At 43.0% G+C, this 22,701-nt stretch overlaps 3 protein-coding genes across 10 annotated transcripts in view; 1 reads left to right on the forward strand and 2 right to left on the reverse strand.

Moving 5' to 3' along the window:
• The window catches only part of LOC129723258 (aspartyl/asparaginyl beta-hydroxylase), a 28,318-nt gene extending 19,158 nt beyond the window's left edge, over nucleotides 1-9,160 (forward strand). For 7 of the 8 annotated variants that reach the window (XM_055677364.1, XM_055677365.1, XM_055677366.1 and 4 more), the window contains 3 exons: nucleotides 13-362; nucleotides 427-1,146; nucleotides 8,515-9,160. In XM_055677364.1, coding sequence (XP_055533339.1) covers nucleotides 13-362; nucleotides 427-1,146; nucleotides 8,515-8,665 — 1,221 coding nt within the window. In that variant the 3' untranslated portion in view covers nucleotides 8,666-9,160. Of the gene's footprint in view, nucleotides 1-12; nucleotides 363-426; nucleotides 1,147-8,514 lie in introns of those variants that run through there. The other variant, XM_055677370.1, reaches the window with a different exon arrangement.
• LOC129723264 (juvenile hormone esterase-like) overlaps nucleotides 1-22,701 on the reverse strand; it is a 72,989-nt gene that overhangs the window by 39,095 nt on the left and 11,193 nt on the right. The window lies entirely within an intron of this gene.
• On the reverse strand, nucleotides 8,978-11,205 carry LOC129723266 (juvenile hormone esterase-like). The gene is made up of 5 exons (XM_055677383.1): nucleotides 10,796-11,205; nucleotides 10,183-10,731; nucleotides 9,775-10,122; nucleotides 9,429-9,721; nucleotides 8,978-9,371 (listed from the first exon to the last, which is right to left on the reverse strand). Exons 1-5 carry the CDS (start codon nucleotides 11,147-11,149, stop codon nucleotides 9,227-9,229), a joined length of 1,689 nt encoding a protein of 562 aa, XP_055533358.1. The 5' UTR covers nucleotides 11,150-11,205; the 3' UTR covers nucleotides 8,978-9,226.

The raw sequence follows: 22,701 nt of genomic DNA on the forward strand, positions 1-22,701 counted from the left end.
GCGATTGTCCAGTTCAAAGATACGAAAGCGGCCTTGCAAAGTTTTGAAGCTCTGTTGATCAGATATCCCCGCCTGGTACCGGCTTTGGTTGGCAAAGCGCGCACTCTGGACCTGATGGCTGAACAGCAGCAAAGTAACACGATCCTGGAGGAAGCCGTCGAAGCGTACCGTGCGGTACTAGCGTTGGGACAATTGCTAGATGATGACACGCTGCAAACTGTTGCCGAGCGCTGTATCAATCGAATTCGGTTCAGTGGCCATTACTTGAAGGCTGTAGACATCCATCAGATACTAGTGAAGCGCTTTGACTCGGAGCCCAGGTTCAGGAATCAGCTAGCTGTAACGTATCTTATGGCAAATCGGTAAGATGAAGGAAGAGACGTTTGGTTATACATGGCAAAGATAATTCTTAATTTATACTTCCAGATTAGCTGAGGCTAAAGCCGTTTTGCATGAAACTCTTCTCCATTGGATAGAGGATGGCTTTGCGCTTGTGCACTATGGATTTGTTGTTAAAAATCTCGACAAAAATATGGAACTAGCAGCCCAATATCTGCAGGAAGGAATCGAAACTGGTCATGAGGGAACACAGGATGGCCGATTCTACTTCCATTTAGGTGATGCGTTGCAGCGTCTGGGTAGGAATAAAGAAGCCTTGAATGTTTATCGCGAGGGAGCTAATAAGAAGCTCTTTTTATCGATGTATCAGCGGTCCTTGTATAACGAGGATAATCTGAAATCACGTCCATTTTGGACGGTTGAACAGACCACGTACGGCAGCCAGCTGGAGCTGATTCGTTTACAGTGGAGTGCCATTCGGGACGAAGGGCTACGGTTGCTGAATGCAGCGGGTAACTTCAAAGATGAGGCGGAAAATCTCCGCGATACAGGGGATTGGAAACAGTTCGAACTGTTCTCGCGTGGCTATCGGATAGATAAAAACTGCGCTAAGGCACCACTGACATGCAAACTGATAGAACAGTTTAGGGCAGCGCGATCCTGCAAACGTGGCCAGGTTAAGTTTAGTGTTATGCATCCGGGAACACATGTTTGGCCACACTGTGGCCCAACCAACTGTCGGATACGAGCGCATCTGGGATTGAAGGTTCCGAGCGGAACACACATCCGTGTCGCGGAGGAAACGAGGTGAGTGTTTTTTTTTATTATTTTGTAGTAAGGCTGCGTTTCACCGCACTATATCGGGGTACGTTATGCGGAAACTAGAACCAAGGTGTAACGTCGAAATGTAATATTTCAAACGGTTATAACTTGTATAGATATATGATGAATTACAGTAATCAATATATCGTTGGATTGATGGAATGATAGACAATTTTGTAATATTCCAGCTATCATTATTACTTTATTACAGATAGCACTCAACTTCCAAGCCGAGCAGACGTGTTCAGGAAATTTTGGAAGTCGTTCTCAAACTTTATCGTTTAGTTTCGCCGCGAAAGTTTCATCATCGAGCCGTTGTATGCTCCAATGCACCACTACTCCGCGATGAAGCGCCGTGAAAACACTTTCCCCATCGATTATGCGGATTTGCCGAAAAAAAACAGCCTATGTGAAGGTGCAAAGTTTCGTTAAAACCGTGCTGGGCCTAAGGCCAGGTGAAGTGACGAGAATCCAGTGTAGCCGTACTCTCGGTAGTGCCTTCGTAAAGGTTGTTGGCCATGCGCTGGTACGATGGAAAAAAAAAAGATGGAAGCCGGAGTCGTGGAGGTGAACTGTTCGATCTGTCGGAGACTGTATCGAACGAATCGGACAACTCGAAGCAGGTCTCAATATCAACGCCGCCAGGTCCATCTCTGTCGGGTCCGGGTCGTCCCCCAGCAAAAAAGAAAAAGCAGCCACAGCAGCAGTCATATCAATACCAAAAAAATTGGATGCCTCTCGACATGCAATCGGAGCAAATGTTGACGAATGCAGAAGAGGGACAGTAATAGCAAGTGGACTCCATACAACTCTCGCATGTAGAACAGAGCTTAGACGGTAGATTTGTTGCTCTTCGGGTAGCAAACACTACGCTAGCAAATATATATGCGTCATCGAGCACAGTGATGCGAGCCGAACGTGAGCGTTTCTTTAAAAACACGATTGCCTCCAATCTTCGGCATAACACTGAAAATAGCCTACTCGATGGGGACTTTATTTGCGTCCTGCGACCATGTGATGCATCGGGCTACAACAACAGCCCGAACAGTCGTCTGCAATCCACCATCTAGCAGCTCTGGTTCGACGATATGTGGATAAAATTGTACCCCTTAACCCCCGCACCAACATATATTACACACAACTCTGTCGACAGAATGTACGTTAGACATGAGCATCTGCGAAACGCAGCCACCCATGTATGCTCCTTCAGAAACCACAAAAAAACGTCATTACTGAGCTACACGGGGACAACGATGAAACATTAAACATCTCTGACGCAATCGGAAACCACCTGTTGCAATAGTGAGGAAGCGGGGCAACCCTTCCAATGCAATCGACTTGTACCTGGAAATGATATCTCCAGTGACAATGACGCACATTCGACGTAATATATCGAGAGCTGAACCATGTACTAAACAAGACAATGACAACCGACTTCCCACAAGATTTTGATTTTGATCGTGTTAGTGCGAAAAAGAGAAACGACGAACATTGTACAAGGATATTGTCCGATCAGTCTGCTGAATGCGGATTTCAAAATTCTCAACGTAATCACGACGGATACTGAGTGATGTCCAAAAGTGTTGCAACGACGGGCACTCAATATTCGAAGCCAGTCTTTCTCTAAATGATCGAATCGCTGAGCAACGGGTGGAGGTGGCTCCGCCCGACTGCTGACCAACTAGTTGCCATGTTATCGCGGGCGTGTGACGACACCATGCCTGAGACTCGCCAACCTAGGACTGACGCGATAGCCAACCTTTGCAGAGCGTGCCTCCGTGTAAGATGGAGAATGCGCCTACAGAGCGATCACCAGCGATGCTGGAGCGTATCATCGAGGGACTCTTTCCCCGCCACGAGCCAAGCCCCTGGCCTCCGGCGGTCTAACGTCCGACGTTTCTGTATCTCAGACTGTCGAACACCCAATCCGTGAGTAACGACAGTCTTGTCGCGGTTGAGGAGGAGGCAAGGGTTACGAATGAGGAACTCATCGTGATCGCCAAATCCGCAAAGGTGAGCAAGGCCCCGGGACCGGATGGTATCCCTAAACTGGTAATCAGGCAGGCGATAAAAACGGCCCCCGAGCTGTTCCGGGCAGGCATACAGAGGTGCCTGGATGACTGTCTCTTTCCAGATGGGAGGAAGCGGCAGAGACTGATATTACTGCCGAAGGCTGGTAGTCCGAAGTACATTTTTCCCCCGCAAGGACATCCACAAAGCCACTTGGAAATCACCTGACCAACAAACAACGAACCAAATTGACCTCATCGAAGGACGATTTTTCTCGGACATCACCAACATACGCACCTACCGAGGTGCGGACATTGACTCGGACCACTTCTTAGCGGCGGTTTGTATGCGCTCAAAACTGTCGACTGTCTACCAGTCACGACAGAGCCGATACCCGCGGTTCAACATCAAGCAGCTACGGGACCCGCAAGCTGCCGAAGTCTACGCACAACAGCTTGAAGCGGCACTACCCACGGCAGAGGAGCTCAGCGCAGCTTCTCTCGAGGATGGCTGGACCATCATCCGCACGACCATTAGGGAATCCGCGATAACGACACTAGGAACAGAGGCGCCGATTGGCAGAAACGACTGGTATGATGGGGAATACCAGGCAGCGGTGTCAGAGAAATACCGGATCTGGGTAAATTACCTGACGGTAAGGACGAGAGAGATCCTGGTCAAATACAGACGGGCAAGGAACGACATGACCACGATCCTGAGACGTAACAAGCGCCAGCAAGAGGATCGTGACTATGAAGAGCTAGAAGAGCTGTTCACTGCTAATGAGACGCGAAAGTTCTACGAAAAGGTTAGCCAATCCCGGAAAGGTTATGTGCCGCGAGCCGACTTTTGCAAGGATATGAAAGGTAACCTCATCACGAATGACATCGAGGTGGTCGACAGGTGGGAGCAGCACTTCGATGAACATCTGAGTGGCGATGCAACAAACAGAAGCGGAACTGGAACGGACCTGGGAATGCCAGCAGTAGATGACCGGGTATTAGCCCCCGATCTCCACGAAATTCAGCGGGAGATTGGGAGGCTAAAGAACAACAAAGCCAACGGCAAAGATGGCCTGCCGGGCGAGCTCTACAAACATGGTAAAGTAACGCTTGCTAGATTTTTCTCGGACATCACCAACATACGCACCTACCGAGGTGCGGACATTGACTCGGACCACTACTTAGTGGCGGTTTGTATGCGCTCAAAACTGTCGACTGTCTACCAGTCACGACAGAGCCGATCCCCGCGGCTCAACATCAAGCAGCTATGGGACCCGCAAGCTGCCGAAGTCTACGCACAACAGCTTGAAGCGGCACTACCCACGGCAGAGGAGCTCGCCGGAGATGCCGGAAGAGTACATGGAGGGAGTCGTCTGCCCCATCTATAAGGGCGACAAGCTGGAGTGCTGCAATTATCGTGGCATTACGCTCGTCAACGCTGCATATAAAATACTCTCCCAAGTTCTATTCCAACGTCTAACACCTCTAACAAGGAGGTTCGTGGGGCAGTACCAGGCAGGTTTCATGGGAGCCCGCGCAACCACGGACCAAATTTTTTCAATCCGACAGATTTTGCAAAAATGTCGTGAGTACAACGTCCACGCATCACATTTTTATCGATTTCAAGGCAGCCTATGATACAGTTGATCGAGAACAGCTATGGCAGATCATGCACGAGAACGATGATATCTTCCCGGCTACCATGAACCGTGTGATGTGTTACGTGCGTGTCTCGGGGATGCTCTCGAGTCCCTTCGAGTCATGCCGAGGATTGAGACAAGGTGATGGACTCTCTTGTTTGCTTTTTAACATCGACCTCGTAGGTGTTATACGAAGAGCGGGCATCGACATGAGTGGTACGCTTTTTACGAAACGGGTTCAGCTTAACGGCTTCGTTGATGACTTCGACATAATAGCACGAAACTTTGCGACGGTGGAGGAAACCTACACCAGACTGAAAGCGGAAGCTAAGCATATTGGACTGCTGATCAATGCGTCGAAAACTAAGTATATGAAGGGAAGAGGCTCCAAGGAGAATAATGTGAGCCTCCTACCCCGGATCACCGTAGATCACCGAACACCAGCAAGGAGATCCGGAGACGCAATCAAGCGGGAAATCGTACTTACTTTGCATTTCGTAAGACGATGAGATCCAATCGAGTGCGCCGCCGTACAAAGTTGAAACTGTACAAAACACTAGTTAGACCGGTAGTCCTCTATGGGCTAGAGACGACAATACTGCTTTCAGAGGACCTTCACGCCCTTGGAGTTTTCGAACGGAAGGTGCTGCGAACCATCTACGGTGGAGTACAGACTGAAGAAGGAGAATGGCGTAGACGCATGAACCATGAGCTGCACGCGCTGCTAGGAGAGACCCCCATTGCACATCTGATCAATGTTAACAGATTGCGATAGGCCGGACACGTCGCAAGGATGCCGGACGACAACCCGGTTAAAACGACCCTTTTCAGTAACCCTTCCGGCACCAAAAACAGAGCAGCACAGCGTACACGATGGCTTGATCAGATTGAAAGTGACCTACAAGTGATAAGACGCCTGGGAGCATGGCGCCATACAGCCCAGAACCGAGTTGAATGGAGACGACTTCTTGATACAGCACGAGCTACCCCGGCTCTAGCCTGCTAGGTAAGGTAAGCTGAGAAACCGCCAGGAAACCCATCTGCCTGCTGGTCACTGCGGGTAAGGTGTTTGAGAGGACTATCCTAAACGACTGGTGGGGTACACAGGGGCTGTACAGGGTCTGGCAAGTAACCAGTTCGGCTTCCGGAAGGGCAGGTCCACGCTGGATGCCATCTCATCCGTCAGCAAGACGGCGGAGATAGCACTCCAGCCTAAGAGAAGCAGAATACGTTATTGCGCAATCGTCACGCTCGACGTGAAAAATGCGTTCAATAGTGCCAGTTGGGACTCCATAGCGCTCGCGCTCAGGAGCATCCAAATACCGGTTCAAGATTCCGGAAAATTACTTCCAGAATCGAGTGTTTGTTTACAACACGGAGGAGGGTCAGAAGTGCGTTCCTATCCCTGCAGGAGTTCCGCAAGGTTCTATCAGCAGGTGTTGTGGAATGTCATGTATGACGGGGTTTTGAAACTCAAGTTTCCTGCAGGGGTTGTGATCTTCGGCTTTGCAGACGACAAAACGCTAGAAGTTTACGGCGTTAACGATAAACCCACGTTCGGGAGTCACGTCGACTATGCCTGTAGGAGGGCCTCATCGGCTATTACAGCACGATCTCGTATGATGTCCAATAGCTCAGCGGTTTATGGCAGCAAGTGAAGACTTTTTGCCAGCGTGGTTTCGTTCATACTCAGGTATGGTGGGCAAGTGTGATCCAGAGCGCTAGATACTAACAGTTACCACGGTAAACTAGAATGTACCCACAGGCTCATGTGGCTGAGAGTCACGAGTGCGTATCGTACGGTGTCATACGATGCAATCTGTGTCTTGTCCGGCATGATGCCTATCAGCATCGCCATTAAGGAGAACAGAGAATGTTTCGACCAACGTGGCACAAGGGATACACGAGGTACCAGAAGGTCATTCTCGATGCTTCGCTGGCAGCGGGAATGGTCTAAATCCACAAAGGGCCGATGGACGCACCGATTTACTCCGGAGATATCCTGGCAGTATCTGCACAGGCTCAGACACGCGGGTTCCACCATGTGTCCCGAGTGTGCGGAGGCGGAGGAGATTGATGAGCATGTCTCCAGGTAGTTAGCTAGGAGGTTATAAGAGCAAAGAGGGTGCATCACGCACAAAAGCCACTCCTCGACGTAATACTTAACCGTAGTTCCGGGAAGACCAGGGCTGAAGACTTAATCGGTTTTAGTGGGTCGGGACATGGACCAGTGAGTGTAACTACCCCAGCATCTATCCCCTAGTTCCATCCCCACATCCTGAGTTCGCCACCTTAAAAAAAGGCTGCGATTCGAACCACGCTTTTGATTGAGCATCTCTGTCTTTTCTGCACGAAACTTTGCGCCAGCTGGGAATAAACCCCGCTTTCGTAGATGTGTTGAAAGGAATAGCAGAGCGATCGTCTTCTAGACTGTTGGTGAATGGGCATCTCTCCGAACGCTTCTTCATTGAACGTTCGGCTCGTCAGCGAGACCCAATTTCAGTGCTTCTTTTCGCCATTTATCTTCACCAACTCCTCCAACGGCTGGAGCGGCACATCGGTACTGATCTGGTGGTAGCATACGCCGATGATATCTCAGTGATGGTCACCAATACACAGGTAATTGAGGAAATAAACGAACTTTTTGATTACTTTGAATACACTGCTGGCGCAAAACTTAATCGGAATAAAACTGTTGCGATTGACGTCGAGCTCAGTGATGAAGACTCATCAATCGTACCATGGCTGCAAACAGCAGAAAAGGTTGAAAGGTACTTTGTAAATTCGATACGAGCAATGATAAAAATAAACTGGGATGCACTAATAACAGAATTTAGTCAGCAATTCTGGATACACTCGCTGAGAAATTTAAATCTGCAACAAAAGGTGGTACTTTTGAACACGTTAATCACGGCGAAAATTTGGTATTTTGCATCAATTCTACCACCGTATTGTGTGCATACAGCCAAAATCACGGCCACTATGGGTTCGTTCTTAAGGCGCGGACTACCTGTACGCGTTCTAATGGAACAAATGGCGTGCGACAGAAACTCTGGTGGAATGAAACTGCAGTTACCGGCATTGAAATGCAGGCATGGTTGATCTCTCGGCACATACAGGCAAGAAATTCTCTACTGTTCTACAAGTTTCCTTTGAACCAAGCAACTTCTTCCCCCGCAGATCTTCCATGCCTAAAACTGCTATTTCAACAAATTTCTCTCCTTACCCCACTCATACGAGAGCATTTCACGAGTAACCAGAGTTACATGGGCTTTTTCTGGAACTATCGGAAACCCCACGAATGGAAAGGGAACATCCCAATTTGAAATGGAAACGCATCTGGACGAATATTGCAACGAAAAAACTCAGTTCAGAACTGCAGAGTTTTTGCTCATCAATGAAAAGACTGAGCATAGGAAACTGATGAGAACCATTCACCGTGCAGACGCGGATAGCTATTTACATTGCAATGTTCAGGTGGAAACGCTGCAACAATAGTTTAGTGAAGGCCCTCGAGTGACACACGCGTGGCATTTTCTACAAAAAAAAAGTTGACGGTAATTCTCGGTGGGTGGCGAAGACTACCCTTCGCAGGTTTGCTGCGACCGACATTATTGAATATAGGGCGCGTTTAAGATAAACTATATTTTTTACAAAAAAAAAAATCAGCATTTTAACGATTTCTCCCCCAAATATTTCAGATCCTGGAAGGAAGGCGAGTGGCTGATCTTCGATGACAGCTACGAGCACGAGGTGTGGCACAACGGCACCAGCACTCGGCTGGTGTTGATCGTGGACTTCTGGCATCCGGAGCTGAGCGAAAGTCAGCGAAGAACACTGTCACCAATATAGACGCGGCTTCCGATCCGATCTAAATCGCGATGACGAGAGAGGTAGCAGCAAATCACAACGAAAGTACGCAATACCAAAGGCAATTCTTACAAACATATTCTCATATTTTCTCTCGCAGTGTTCTTTTTAATGTCGTAATGGGAAAAGCATTTTAAACATTTTTTTTAAATTTTAGCCAAAAACAGGCGTCTAAATTTAGTCGTTGCATTTCTATTCTAGCCATGGTTTTCGTTGTCTTTATACTTTATATTTTATTTTATTTGAATGTTTGATTTAGGATAGTGATAATAAGAGTGAGAAAAACAAAGCAAATCGAATCATTTGTATATTTTGAGAGACTGTCGTGAGAATGATAGCTAATATTCGACTGCGATGAAATCAATTCACAGGAGAGATTTTTTAGAATGACAATCATCAAAGACTTACTATAGTTTCTTGATGCGTCCGAACATCAGAGGTCATATTTTGTATCAAGAATGTAAATCTAAATCGTAACGGTAGAAGTCTAAACATTGTTTTGTTGTCGTATGTAAACCATAGCGTAGTGAAAAAAAACCATAATCACATATTATAAATTTCCCTCCAAAACGCAAACATTTCTTCGTCGAATGCCTTATTGATTTGGATTTTGACAGGTTTGTCTGGGTCACCGGACTTGGTGAACTCCTGTACTACACAGTCTCCTGAGCAGGCATCGTTTGTCACTCTATGGGCAAAAAAAATTGAATTTCAAGTTCAGAAAAATATCAAGGTTATGACATACCCATTGTAAGCAAACTGTACGTAGTAATCAACCAACTTAGTTGCCATTGCGAGCTCCGGGGAGTTTGGTTTGAAATCCTTGAACAGAGCCTTGGCGCGATAAAGATAGGATAAATCATCAGAATGACACACCCCGAAGTCAAGATCCGTTTGCGCGAAATATTTTGAATATGAATGATTCCCTTTGAAGCTGAAGTAGTAAATGTCGAATGGTGTCCTCTTTTCTGTACCTTTGGAAATGTGTTGTTTCACACTCAATGTTATCGGAAAAGTGATGAACGCTTCACTAAACAGCTAAAAGTTTGAATTCTATTAGTGGGCTACGCAGATGGGAATAGTTTTCTTACATCCTGCAATTGCTTAAAGTTTTTTTCAGTTATCCACTGCTCGTCTGTTCCATCGGGAAAAAATCTTTGTCTCAACATTCGTCGAGATTTCTCATCTTCCTTGCAGCCGAACATCCGAGGAATGTACGAGTCGGCGTGTTTGTTAAGGTCATCAATTAGAGTTTTATTAGTGATAAGACTCAACGATGCAAACGCCCCTTCATTCGGCACATAACCAATTCGCCACGGTATTTGATGGTACGCTCCGTTTGCCCAAAGTGTACGTGGATCTTCGCTAATGAACGTAGCACTATCCACGTATTTTTCCACTACTGGGCGCCAGAATACCAAAGGGTATATATGCCAAAACTAGAAACAATGCTTTTACAGTGGTTTATGGAAATTGCAGAATTATATGACGAACTGTACCTTAAGTTTATCGATACTTCTACCTAGCTCGAGAGCATCCACCTGGCGTAGAGCTTGTACCAATTCTTCGGAGGACATTGCGCTGGGTGAGTCGATTCCTACGGCGGCTGCCTGTTCCTGAGCCATCTTCAAGGGATTTTCAACAGGCCGATGCCAAAACCCTAGTGCACTTCCACTCATGATGACCGCACGGGAAAACAAACCTTTGCTTAGTGGACTCATCATGTGCATTTGCACTGATGACCCGCCAGCGCTTTGTCCAAACAGCGTCACCAGCGTTGGATCACCACCAAACTGGGCAATATTCTTCTGAACCCATCTCAGAACAGCGTTCTGATCCTTCAAACCAAAATTACCAGAAGCAAATTCATCTCCGGTGGACAGAAATCCGAACACTCCTAGCCGATATTGCATAACAACAACGATAACCTCTCCAGTGTCCATGAAACGATCCGGACCGAATTCACCCTGCGATGCTGACCCGGCGAAGTAACCTCCACCATGAATGTACACTAGAACCGCCAAAGGCTTATCGGGGTTTTTCGAAAGCTATGAATACCATTAATCACGTTTTAGATTAATCTGTTTGAGTATAAAACAAATTCGCTCTCACCTGTGGTTTGTACACATTCATGTACAAGCAATCTTCACTTCCTTCCACCGAAGCGTTAGGTTCCAGGTCATTTTTCTGCACACACTTTGCTCGCTCAAAGGTGGCATTATAGTTTCCAGTCCACGGTTCGACGGGCTGGGGATTTTTGAATCGCAACTCGCCAACAGGGGGACGTGCGTACGGCACGCCCAGATAAGCCTCGTACTGAGTCCCGTTCGGGCTAGTAAAATAGCGGCCTTGCAGACAGCCACTCTCTGCTAGACAGGTGCGCGGTCCATTCGGCCGAAGGATATCCGAGGTCACACTGCAAACCAATAAGATTGGTCCGAGTATAGTTGATGCTTGTCGACACATGTTTGGTTTGTGCTCCGAAACGGAACGAACAAAGCCGGTAAATGAATTGATTTTGTTTCATTCGCTGAGTTTTATACCTAAGCCAAACCTGCACTCTGATTGCCGTTTACCGATAACCTTTGTTGTTATTTTGCGTGTTCGTTGTAGGTTTTTCTGTAGAGCTTCGATGACACCAGCAAATAGAATAAAGTCAATAGTTACCGTTGCTTAAGGAGCTTTATATCTTTTTGTCCCCTCTTTTTCATTAGATTAAAGTTATACATTTTCTGTGAAGTGATGGCCGTTTCCCAGGAACACCTTTTTTGAGCTTAGCATGTAAAATTCAGTTATATAACTCTTTTTTATTAACACAATATTTTTTATATATCTTGTTACCTTTTATCATATTTTATTGTTTTTAAAAAGCACTTCTCGGATATTTCGACCTCCGAACATTTCGTGGTGCAAACGCTGATGCTGGCCACTACAAAGACTTTCGGTTGATAACAACAACTGTCGTCAGCCAAGGTATGATCTGGAGCAATTTACACATCCCGAGGCCGTCACTGAACTCATCGGAGCCCCTATAGAGGGCTGCTGGAATACAAGTATCAAAGCAGCCGTCAACAGCGCAACGAAAGGTGCTATTGGGCTCGTCGTGAGGCATTGAGGTAACGGCTGGTTCGAAGAGAAGTGCCAGACGATTTTAGACGCAGTATGCAGTGCGTGTTTTCATGCTGCAGCAAAGACCCGTCAAAACGCGATATAAACAGGAACGAAGACAGCAGAGCCATCTTTTCCTGGACAAAAAGCGCCGCCTGGAAGTGCTTGAGTGTGAGAAAATAAAGCAGGAGTATCGTTGTCACGCGTAAGTTCTACGTAAGTATCCTGCGTAAGTTTTGTGCCGAGAGCCGAAATGTGTCGAAATAAGGATGGAGAAATCTTGACGGATAAACGTGAGGTGATCGATTGATGGAAGCAGTATTAACATGAACACCTAAATGCCTATAGAGGCAGAAGACCAAGATGGCAGGGGGAACAACTTTGCCAGTACTACGGATGAGAGCGACAAACCGCTCCACGATAAGTAAAGTTAAGGATGCTACGGAGCAACTCAAGAACCACAAATCAGTTGGAAAATTGGGCTTGGTTGGGCTTGGCGAAGAGTTCATCAATCTGGGCCCGGGTATGTTGGCTTACTGTCTGGACCAGCTTATAGTCAGGATCTGGCATGCAGAACAGCTATCAGTGAAGTGGAGGGAGGGAGTAATTTGCCCAATATACAAGAAAAGCGATACGTTGGAATGTGAGAATCGCCGCAACTTCAATGCAACCCACAGCTCTCCTAGATATTTTTTACCGTTCCTCGTTGCTAGCAAGGAGTTTAGTGGAAAGTTAACAAACCGAATTTGTAGATTCGAGATCGATAATGGACCAAACCTGTACGCTGCGGCAGGCCCTTCAAAAGTGTCGCGAAGATCATTTCTCCATACAGCGATATTCATCGATTTAAAGGCTGCTCACGATTCTTTCAACTGTGTAGCACTATGGAAAATTATGGACAAAAATGGTTACCCTGCGAAACTCTTAAGACTGATCAGCGGCACGATGAATATGCTATAGTGTAGGAATTTCGGGTGCGTTATCGAGTCCGTTTGAAACACGTAAGAGACTTCGGCGACAGTTCTTCCTGCTTCCTGTTTTAACATGCGCGGCACAATCTTCAAAAAATCCAGCTAGTTAATTTGCTTCGCTGAAGACGCGGACCTTGTCCGAAGGACGTTCCAGACGGTTGCTGAACAGTACACCAAGCTGAAACGTGAAGCAGGTTCGTATAGGCAATAGCGTAGCAATCGTATGAGATACGCTGACGTATCGTAACTGGAAGTCGTGCCTATTACGGGCTCCACAAGACCCTTAGGTCTGACTTCACCCTCGTACCAAGGCATCATGTACAGAACGCTTGTAAACCCGGAAGTCCTCTACGAGCACAAGATATATGGACAATGCTCGATGAGGAGTTGCATACCCTGGCCTTGTGTTTAGAACTATCTGCGATGAGTATGGAGGTGAAGGATGAACCATGAGCTGGCGCAACTCTACGGCGAATTCAATTGTGTTTCAAAATCATTTCAGTCATTATTTGGCATACTACAGAAGACGAGGCGAGCGGTGAGTTACTTGCCTGACTAATTTTGCTATTGCAGATGGCGAGTCGACTGGATTTTGGAAGAGTAACTCGTCTCAGTAAATTGCTCGAATCGTTTGTGACTCAGCTGTCACCAGCCAAATTTTTCACGCGTTCGTCAATACAACATTTTCTGTTCTGTGATAGACTCCAGACAGGCAGACATAAGCTTGTAACACCGTCGACTTATTATTGAGTATCATCCCAGAAGATAGAGCATAACATCATTGTTCTGAAAAAAAAGTCGGTGTAAAATTTTTCGTTTCCAAAGAGCGAAAATTATCAGCAGCGATTCTTAACCTTACTTTTTTGACAATTCAAGAAAGTTTTGTTATAGGGGAGCTCGTGGCCTCAACGTTATAGAGTCCGTATTGACAAGCGAATGTTCCTGAGTTCGAATCTTAGTAGAATCAGACCGTTCGGTGTCAGTAAGACTTTTACACATCAGTTCTCTCACGCTAAATGAAAAGAAGTCAGACACGATAATGAAAACACACCTTTTCCGGCAGTTAAAATTACCGATACTTGGCAGTAGTACCTAACGAGGCTCGGTAAAAAAGAGCAGTGAAGTTAAGCGTAGGTACAAAAATCCGTCACTTAGCACTGTGGTAAAGGAAGCCATTCTTTCCGTAACAGTAATTAGAGATGCAGCGGTGAATTCGGTCTCATTCATTTTTTTTCCTAACCGTCTATAATGACGTAGCCGGCGCAAAAATTTACAAACGATAAAAACACATTGAGAACACTTAAACTTGTCGTCTACAAAAAATTTCCTTGAACGTTGTTGTCTAGATGGTAAAGTCATCTAAATCTGCTACGATGTTGGAGCTTGCTGACATGCGGGAGTGGAAGAAAGTTTCACGTCTCAGTGGCCTTTCCGGTGAATACAAATGTAATTGCTGCAAGATTCTCGGGGCGTCAGTTAAAAACGAATACAGGCTGACCATCGAATCAAAGCTGGCAGCGATCAGGGTACGCCGTTAGCTGCTACGAATCTTGCCATGGAATAAAACGTGGATGCGTCATTTAGGTACAACGCAAAAAGCTGTGGTCCCAGATTATTGCCTTGCGGAACACCCGACAGATTTGAGAAATATTCCGAATGCTGTGATCCAATCTTCACGTAAAGCGTTCAATTTACTAAAAAGGATTTTAGTCACTGTACGAGAGCAGAAGCAATTCCAATTTCAGATTTCAAACCAGTATAAACAGCATCAATTTGGGCGCCTTCAGACATATTTGGTAGGCATGTAGCGATAAATTGCACGAGGTTTGTAGACGTAAAGTGTTTTGAAAGAAACCGTGTTGATCTATCGAGGTATATTGCTTGCGAATAGCGAAAAGTGCATCGTAAATAACTATCTCAAGACAACTAAAACAGTCGAGGATTCCGTCTGAGACAACTCTGCATCCAAATGGTATATCGTTTGTACAAGTAGCGATTAGGCTCCGATAGAAGTTGCTGGCATGATTGAATGTCTGTTAAAGTATTTAGCATTCTGCAATATTTGCGTAATGCCGAAGACCGTTGTCGTTTAAGCTGTCGCAAGCGAGTGTTAGACCTAGGGGGCTTTGAAACCGCGCGCGAGATGTACAACAATGGCACTATTAAAATGTTCTATTGCATCATCAAGAGGCGCGGCACTTAACAAAAATTGCCAATCAATTTGAGACATAAAAGTGACTAAAATCTGAAAGTCTGCGGAAATCTAAACAGGGTTTTATTGTCAATCAGAACAAAATCAAGAAGACGGTCAGGTTAATTCGAGAAAGATGATGAATGTTAAATCCATCCAACAAGGCAACAAGCCGGTGATATCTGCGACTAAAAAAAGTCGTTGGCTGGTACATAATTATTTGAGCGGCCCCAAATCCATCCAGGATGGTTATTGTCACCAAATAGCAATGGAATATTATTACAGTTCAAATCAGACAAAACAGATCTGATAGATTGGACGTGGTTTGCAATAGCAAAGGCATCGGCGCTGCGATCAGCGGGCAAATAGATGGCACCGGTACTTATTTTGTGAGTCGGCGTTGTAATCATTACCAACAGTTGTTCAAGTGTATTACAAACAGGCGAAGGGTCGAGGTAGCTACTAAGGCGGTTTGAGTCATCAAACAAAACGCCTCCACCACGCGTCTTAGAACTATTCGTCTCCACTGATTCTTTTTCATAGCTGCAACTAAGCAGCAGTATCTTTGTTTTAAATTGAAAATTAATCAAAGTATTACAAGCGATAAAATAAACGGAAAATGATTCTCAGATTGAGTGTCTTTTTCCCTCCTTGGCCTCGTTTCAAGTGGTCTCCTGAACAGTAGCTTCTACGTTTTTTTTGAGGTGGAAATAGTGAATCTTTTTCATTCATGCCTTGGTTGTCAAATTTTTCATGTTTGCGATCCCTTTTGTTATGCACTACTTGCGCTTCTTTTCAATCAAATTTTAGAAGTTGTTAACACTGATAAAGGAAATCTCTTTGTTTTTATTATTCGTTATATTATGAAAAATTCAAAACAATGAAGAAGATGATGAGCATGAGCATGAGCATGATTGACCGCCCGCGGTTGCTACTCCGTTATTGCCAGAACAGCTGTAGTTACACAGAGAACCAACAGATGATGCTTGGGACTAACATTCATCTTCAATGTGTAAAAACTGGTGACCTTAATCTTTATATTAGGCAATACCAGCGCCGGCCGCATCCGAATGCAGGTCAAAGATGGAGTGTGTATAGGAATATGTTGACGTGATACTCGCTTTATTGGAAGCCGAGAACACCTCTGCACTTCCACGAGAAATCACTGGGATGTTGGAGAAAAGGTTAAGGTTTGCAGCAGGTTTCGTTTTGGTAAACGATGCGCTGAGTTCGAGTACCGGGTTCATAATAATAAATATCGCACGTACGAGTTCATTATACCTTCTACGGAAGTCATAACGCGATCAATATGTTAGATGAAGTAACACCGCAAAAATAAAGCGCACGCGAGGATACCGGACCTATGACTCAATCGAGACCGACTCAAATATTTGAACATCTGTTTATGTAGTTATTATGCAACTACCGAAACGTATCTCCCATTGATTGATCTCAGCTGACTACACAATGTTACGAAAGCTACGAGAGTTGAGTCCATGTTAACGCCCCGCGACTCCTATCACTTCTTCGTGGAGTGACCCTATTTATATAAAAAATTATAACACGTTTATAACCAATCTGTAGAAAATACGATCCATGAAAGGTATCGACGCGAAGTCTCTAGATATTCGGTCACCCGGACATCTGTCTTTGAGCTTAGCAGGTCGACTAACGGCGTTTCTTGTATACTGTTCGTCTGTTCTTAAAAAGCGATTTTTTGATTTGAGACCGATTTAAAGCAGTAATAAACTAAAGAGTGTTGTTAGGGTCACGCACAGGTAAGTGTGGTACATCCTAGTGAAACGCAAAATGGTATACCACACTAAGTGGACGATTCGAACTAAGATATCATAAAACTCTCCCGGGCCGGAGACGCGTTTTACCAAAGCATTATGCACGACCGCTCAATCCCCGACTACCGATGGAGACGCTCGGGAGCACGATATTTCACGCCGATTCTCTATTAGCTGTCGATGCGAGTGTTGCCTATCAAATAGAAAAATTGGCAAAGTTCCATGCATCCAAAGCCCCAATAATTTGAAAAATGCAGATACGCAGATTGACCAAAATATATATCTTAAGTTTGTTGACAAAATGCCGAACTAGTCATTATTGGGACATAGTATACACAAACCTCTGCTCAAAAACTAGACAAATCGAAAAAATTGAATTATAAGATTTCGACTTCGACTAGCAACAATGCACCATACTCTGAATTCCACAAACCACACCAGTACTCTCTGGGTGACGAGTTCAAGTAATGTTACGCGTTATGTTGGCTCATTATTAAGCTGAGCAATAGGGACCTTTTTGTCAAACGACATGCGTAAAAGCATAAGTAATGTCGAACTCGTCTCCGCGGCACGTTCACACCCGGACTACAGTTTTGTCCTGTACTTTTTTTTCACTTTCCGGACAATACTTTTTCTGTATCCGACTACACACTTTATCCTGGACTACACCCGAAAGAAACAGGGTGCAGTCTCAAAACACTAATAACAAAAACAAATGCTCTCAAATGCCGGACGAAAAATATGAGAACTGAGTGTAGCGTCGCTTGCGTGTTCGTTTTCGTGCTGTAAAGTGTAGTCCAGAACGGTGTAGCACAGCTGCGGAAACGAGCTTGACACACCATTACAGTATTCCTGAACCCTTTACAAAATGCCAGAACAATTATTATTCATTTCACCGTTTTGGATCTGCGCCTATAAAAATTTAGCATATTTAACAAAACTTAGCTATGGCGTAAAAATAATTATTCAGAAGCTAGTGAAGTCATAAATAGAAAAGGAAAGACAATGGACATTAAAACATGGTCATCAGATATATTTCAGTTCAAAAATTCAAGACATTTTTAACATTGGGAAATATCGCAAAATAGATAAACAGCAATCGTGTGGTACACCTTTTCAAGCGGTGCATGAATGAATGACAGAACAGTACGAAAATGCTACGCTGTGGTAGCACACATGAAAGATGAATTCGCCATTAAATGACGCACAAATTCATCGCTAAAAAACTCATACTATACTGCACACGCTACAACACGAAATATAGAAAAAAACAATTTGATTCTTGTTGGTGAAAACTACTACCTTCGAGTCATTTATAAATAAACAAACATGTCTGTAAATGTATGCACTTATCTTAGCCATTGAATCAGCTTTCAGCAAACCAAACATGCCTCCGCTCGCACGCAAACAAGTATAGGAAACTTGTTTCTTTGGTTACAACTGCCGCTCTCTCAGTTTCTGCCTCTCAGCAGATCGTGCCGTCGGCGGAGAGTAAGCTTGCACACTACCGTATCAAAGGAAAGTCACCAACACAACACTGCGCTTTAAAAGCAGCCATTTGCTAGGCGACAAATTGTGAAAAAAACGGCAATAAAACTTTAAATTTCCAGATCGTTTTACTTCCAAATCACTTTTAAAACACTGTTATAACACTCGAAACACTTTTACCCACAATTACCACACGAAATTCACAATTTATCGTGCTATATACCACAATAAAACGCGATTACCACGGACACAATAAATAAAGCGTCTACACACGTCGCCAGCGATGCCAGCTCCTCAATTCAAAACAATGAAGAAGATGATCGATTAAAACATAAAGTCATCATCGTTTTGTAAAACTCCAGGAGGGTAAATCTTCTGTAACAGCACTTCATACTATATTTACAAAATTAGAGAAATTATTTGCAGCAGAAGAAATTTCACTTGCGGCGTTCCTTCATATAGAAGGAGCATTTGATATTTAACCTCATGACTCAATGATTGCTGCACTGCAGAAACGTGGTTGCGACAATTGCATTATTCATTGGATCAACGATATGCACCGTAGCTTCGTGGGAAACTATTGGTTTATAGTACTACTACTATCCAAGTGTAAGTACAATTTTCTGGAATAGTTAGAATTTAAAGACAGTAATTTTTAAATAATCGAAATTAATTAATTGTTTAATTAGAAATTATTTAACTAATTAATTTAAATGAACGGAATCAAAATTAATAATAAATTTAAATGTACGAAATGTCAGGTACATTTTCGTAGCAGTTTGGGTATTAGTAGCAGTATTACAAAAAAACCTAAATTAATCCACCTAGCGGTCAGACTCAGCCTTTGTAAAAATAGATTTACATGAATGCTTAAATCCAATAAATGTTTATCCACTCTTTGGGTTCTAAAATATTGATGTTGTAATTAAAGTATAAAATATGAAATTTGACGTAATGTTAGTACTTAAGAAATAGCGAAATAAAAGCAATGACTCTTAATTTCGAACAATTTAATCACGAGCGATGCCGGGAACGTTCAGATAGTACGATACCACATTTAAATCATGTTGAGGCCATATATATTGATCGAAGCAGGTAAAGTGTTGAATAGTCTTTGAACTTCTGTTCTTTCTAAAACTTTTAAACAGCATATCAAATTGTTATGAAGTTTGTTATTTGTAAGTTTGAGAGATGACTCATTTGTATGACACTAGTTATGTTCAAATAAGTCGTGTAGTACTTGAGATAATAGACTTTCGTTGTTTTACAAATTAAAACATAACGCTTGCTTAAGCTCGATTACAATCAAATGAAAAGGTAACGTATGGGGCAGCCAAACTTTGAAACCACGTGTTCAATCATAATTCATCAGTTAACCCCTAACTAGCCCGTTCATCTGATATCAATATTGTTCAAATCGGTTGTGTAGTTTCTAAGATAATGAAGTTTCGTGATTTTCACATTTCGATACATTACAGACGAAGTTACAGTCCGATTACTGCAAAATTCAATAGGGAGTTATGAGGTAGGTAGACCTTTCATTTGATACTAATTCAGTGGAAATCGGGTCAACCATCTCTGAGAAATATGAGTGAGTCCAAGTAAGTTGTCTTGGAATATGTTTCTTTTCATAGCTGGATTTCACATTTTTAAACATAACAGGCAAAGTAATAATCCGTTTGAAAAAAAAATCATTAGGGTCTTATGGGGCAACAAGACCTTTCATATGACACTAATTTTATAAAAATCGGGCCAGCCATCTCTGAGAAACATGAGTGAGATTAAATAGTCTCCAGAACACGTTTCTTTCCATAACTCCTGAACCACATGTTCAATCTTCATAAAATTCAAAAGTTAAGGGTTTTTATGGTAGCCCGTTCATTTGGAACTAATTTTAATCAAATCAGATGTGTGGTTTCTGAGATATTGATGTTTCGTGATTTTTACACTTTGATACATAACCTCTAAACTAGAAATCAGATTACAATAAAATTCAATAGGGTCTTAAAGGGCAACTAGACCTTTCATTTGCAATTAATTTCATTGAAATCTGTTCGGTCAGACCATCTCTGTGAATAGTGAGTGCGAAAAAAGGTGCACATACACACGTACACACCCACACACAAACATATACACCTATACATGCTTATATGCAGAAAATGCTCGATTCGTCTAACTGAGTCGAGTAGCATATGACATTCGGCCATTTGGATCACTTTTCTACCTTTTAATTAGCCAGTGATCGTTAGGAGGAAGTCAATATGTTAACTTTCATTATGTGATTTCACATTTTCATGAACAACGGACAAAGTTACAATCCGATTGCGATGAAATTCAATAGCAACCTATGGGGCAACTAGACCTTTCATTTGACACTAATTTTGTGAAAATCGGTTCAGCCATCTCTGAGAAAAATGAGTGAGTTTTAACAACCTCAGGATAACTTTTCTTTACATAACTTTTGAACCATATGTTCAATCATTACGAAATTCAAAAGTTAAGGGTTCTGGAGACAGCCCGATCATTTTAAACCAATTTTATTAAAATCGGTTGTGTGGTTACTGAGATATTGATGTTTCGTGATTTTTACATTTTGATACATAACCTCTAAACTAAAAATCCGATTACAATAAAATTCAATAGCAACCTATGGCGCAACTAGACCTTTCATTTGCATTTAATTTTATAAAAATCGGTCCAGCCATCTCTAAGAAAAGTGAGTGAGAAAAAAAAGTTGCACATACATACACACACACACATACATACATACACACATACATACATACATACAGAAAATGCTCAGTTCGTCGAAAGAAGTCGAGTGGTATATGACATTCGGCCATTGGGACCAGTTTTATACCTTTGGTTTTTCCAGTGATTGCTATACCTTTCTAGGAGAAAGGCAAAACGTTTTTCTTGTCGTATGTAAACGCAAATTAGGAAAACAAACCGAACGAAAACGAATCCGAGTCATCTAAAACACTCGATTCTCCCTTGCTTATGAATTTTTAACTTTTATGTACTTAAATAATTTTAAGTTGACATTTTTCTCGCCCACGAGTAATCCCGGAAAAATATGTGTGCTACTTGAAAATATAGAGCATTTTCGATAAACTGACAAAATTCAGATTCATCAGGCATAATGGTAGAAAATTTTGCTACGTAGGCCGTACACACTTGCATGGGTCAACTAGAAGATTCTCAATACCAATGCCGTTCTGCGTACCGTACTGTATCGAATTTCGAACACTTAAGCTATGAAGTAACCTCTTGCACTAAAAAATCAACACAAAATGAATTTTCTCTTTGATCTCATTCAATTTGTTCAAAGATTTCTCTGCGATAAACGATATTTTATACATTCGTGAGACAGCTAGATAACACAGCGCAACATTTTTTTGCCTTGGCTTCTATATATGATTTTTTGATGAAGTTTGATGCGAAAATAAATTCCACCAAGTTCGAACCTATTCCAACTTAAGGGGCAACAATTGCGCCATTTTGAATTTTTTAGAAAACGGAAATTTTCGAGGTTTTTGTGACGCCATTTTGTTTTAAGACCAAATATCGAAATTCTGAGTCCACATATTAGCATCTTCTTACCCATCTTTTAAAAAAAACATCTTAAATCGGACAAAAACCGAGCTAAAAACGGTGATTCTACGAAACCGGTTTTGGCATGGTTTCAGTATATTTCACAGAGCAAAATAATATCGAGTATATCTGAGCATTAATGGTAATGCGCTTATATCTATAAGTGGTAGTCAAATTATGTCTTATATTGAGTAAAAAAGTCTCAGGAATCGATTGATTGGTGATATTAGCGCATTATCAAAAAAATTATATATTGAAACCAAGGCAGAAAAGAAAGTCAATTTTTGTTGCACTGTGTAATCAGTTTTTGCTTTTCGTCATTGAAATTGTCGATATTGATAAAAATCAGGAGTTTGAGGCTCGTTTTCTTCGACTGATTAGAATAGGCGCTACGGGTTAAGCCGTTCCTCACCCTACTCTTAAATCATTTGCACTGCTAGTCTGCTACAAATGAAGCCAACAGTAGTTCGTTGCCTACTAAATAGACTTGTTAGTTCTTTGCCACACCACCGGTATTTTGTTTGAATGGAATGCCAGTTGGCTGGTATTGCCAACCACATAGTAAAGGCATACTAAGCAGATGATTCTAATAACTATCATGTCAAAATTTTTTGAATATACTAAGGGTCCCACGGCATGTTGATTATTGCAACGGACCATGGTAATGTCTTATTTTTCACCCTAGAGACAGTGTTATACTCTAACAGTTCTACCTTGTGACTTTTGCTTTAGAAAACACTTTCAATATACCTAGCGTGTTGTGAACGGTAAATATGTAAGCACTGCGGAACCGTTGCTGTTTAAATATGTCGGCTCTCTCAGTGATTTAATTGTATAATAAATTAGTCACTTGTGACGTAATTTGGAAAATGT

This window comes from Wyeomyia smithii, chromosome 2, assembly GCF_029784165.1.
Source record: "Wyeomyia smithii strain HCP4-BCI-WySm-NY-G18 chromosome 2, ASM2978416v1, whole genome shotgun sequence".
Lineage (NCBI taxonomy): Eukaryota > Metazoa > Arthropoda > Insecta > Diptera > Culicidae > Wyeomyia > Wyeomyia smithii.

Coding starts and splice junctions, on each gene's coding strand:
- LOC129723266 (XM_055677383.1), bottom strand. CDS start 11,149: ATGTGTCGACAAGCATCAACTATACTCGGACCAATCTTATTGGTTTGC. Junction 10,123..10,182: donor GAAGTATCGATAAACTTAAG/GTACAGTTCGTC, acceptor CATTGTTTCTAG/TTTTGGCATATATACCCTTT. Junction 9,722..9,774: donor ACTTTAAGCAATTGCAGGAT/GTAAGAAAACTA, acceptor TCAAACTTTTAG/CTGTTTAGTGAAGCGTTCAT.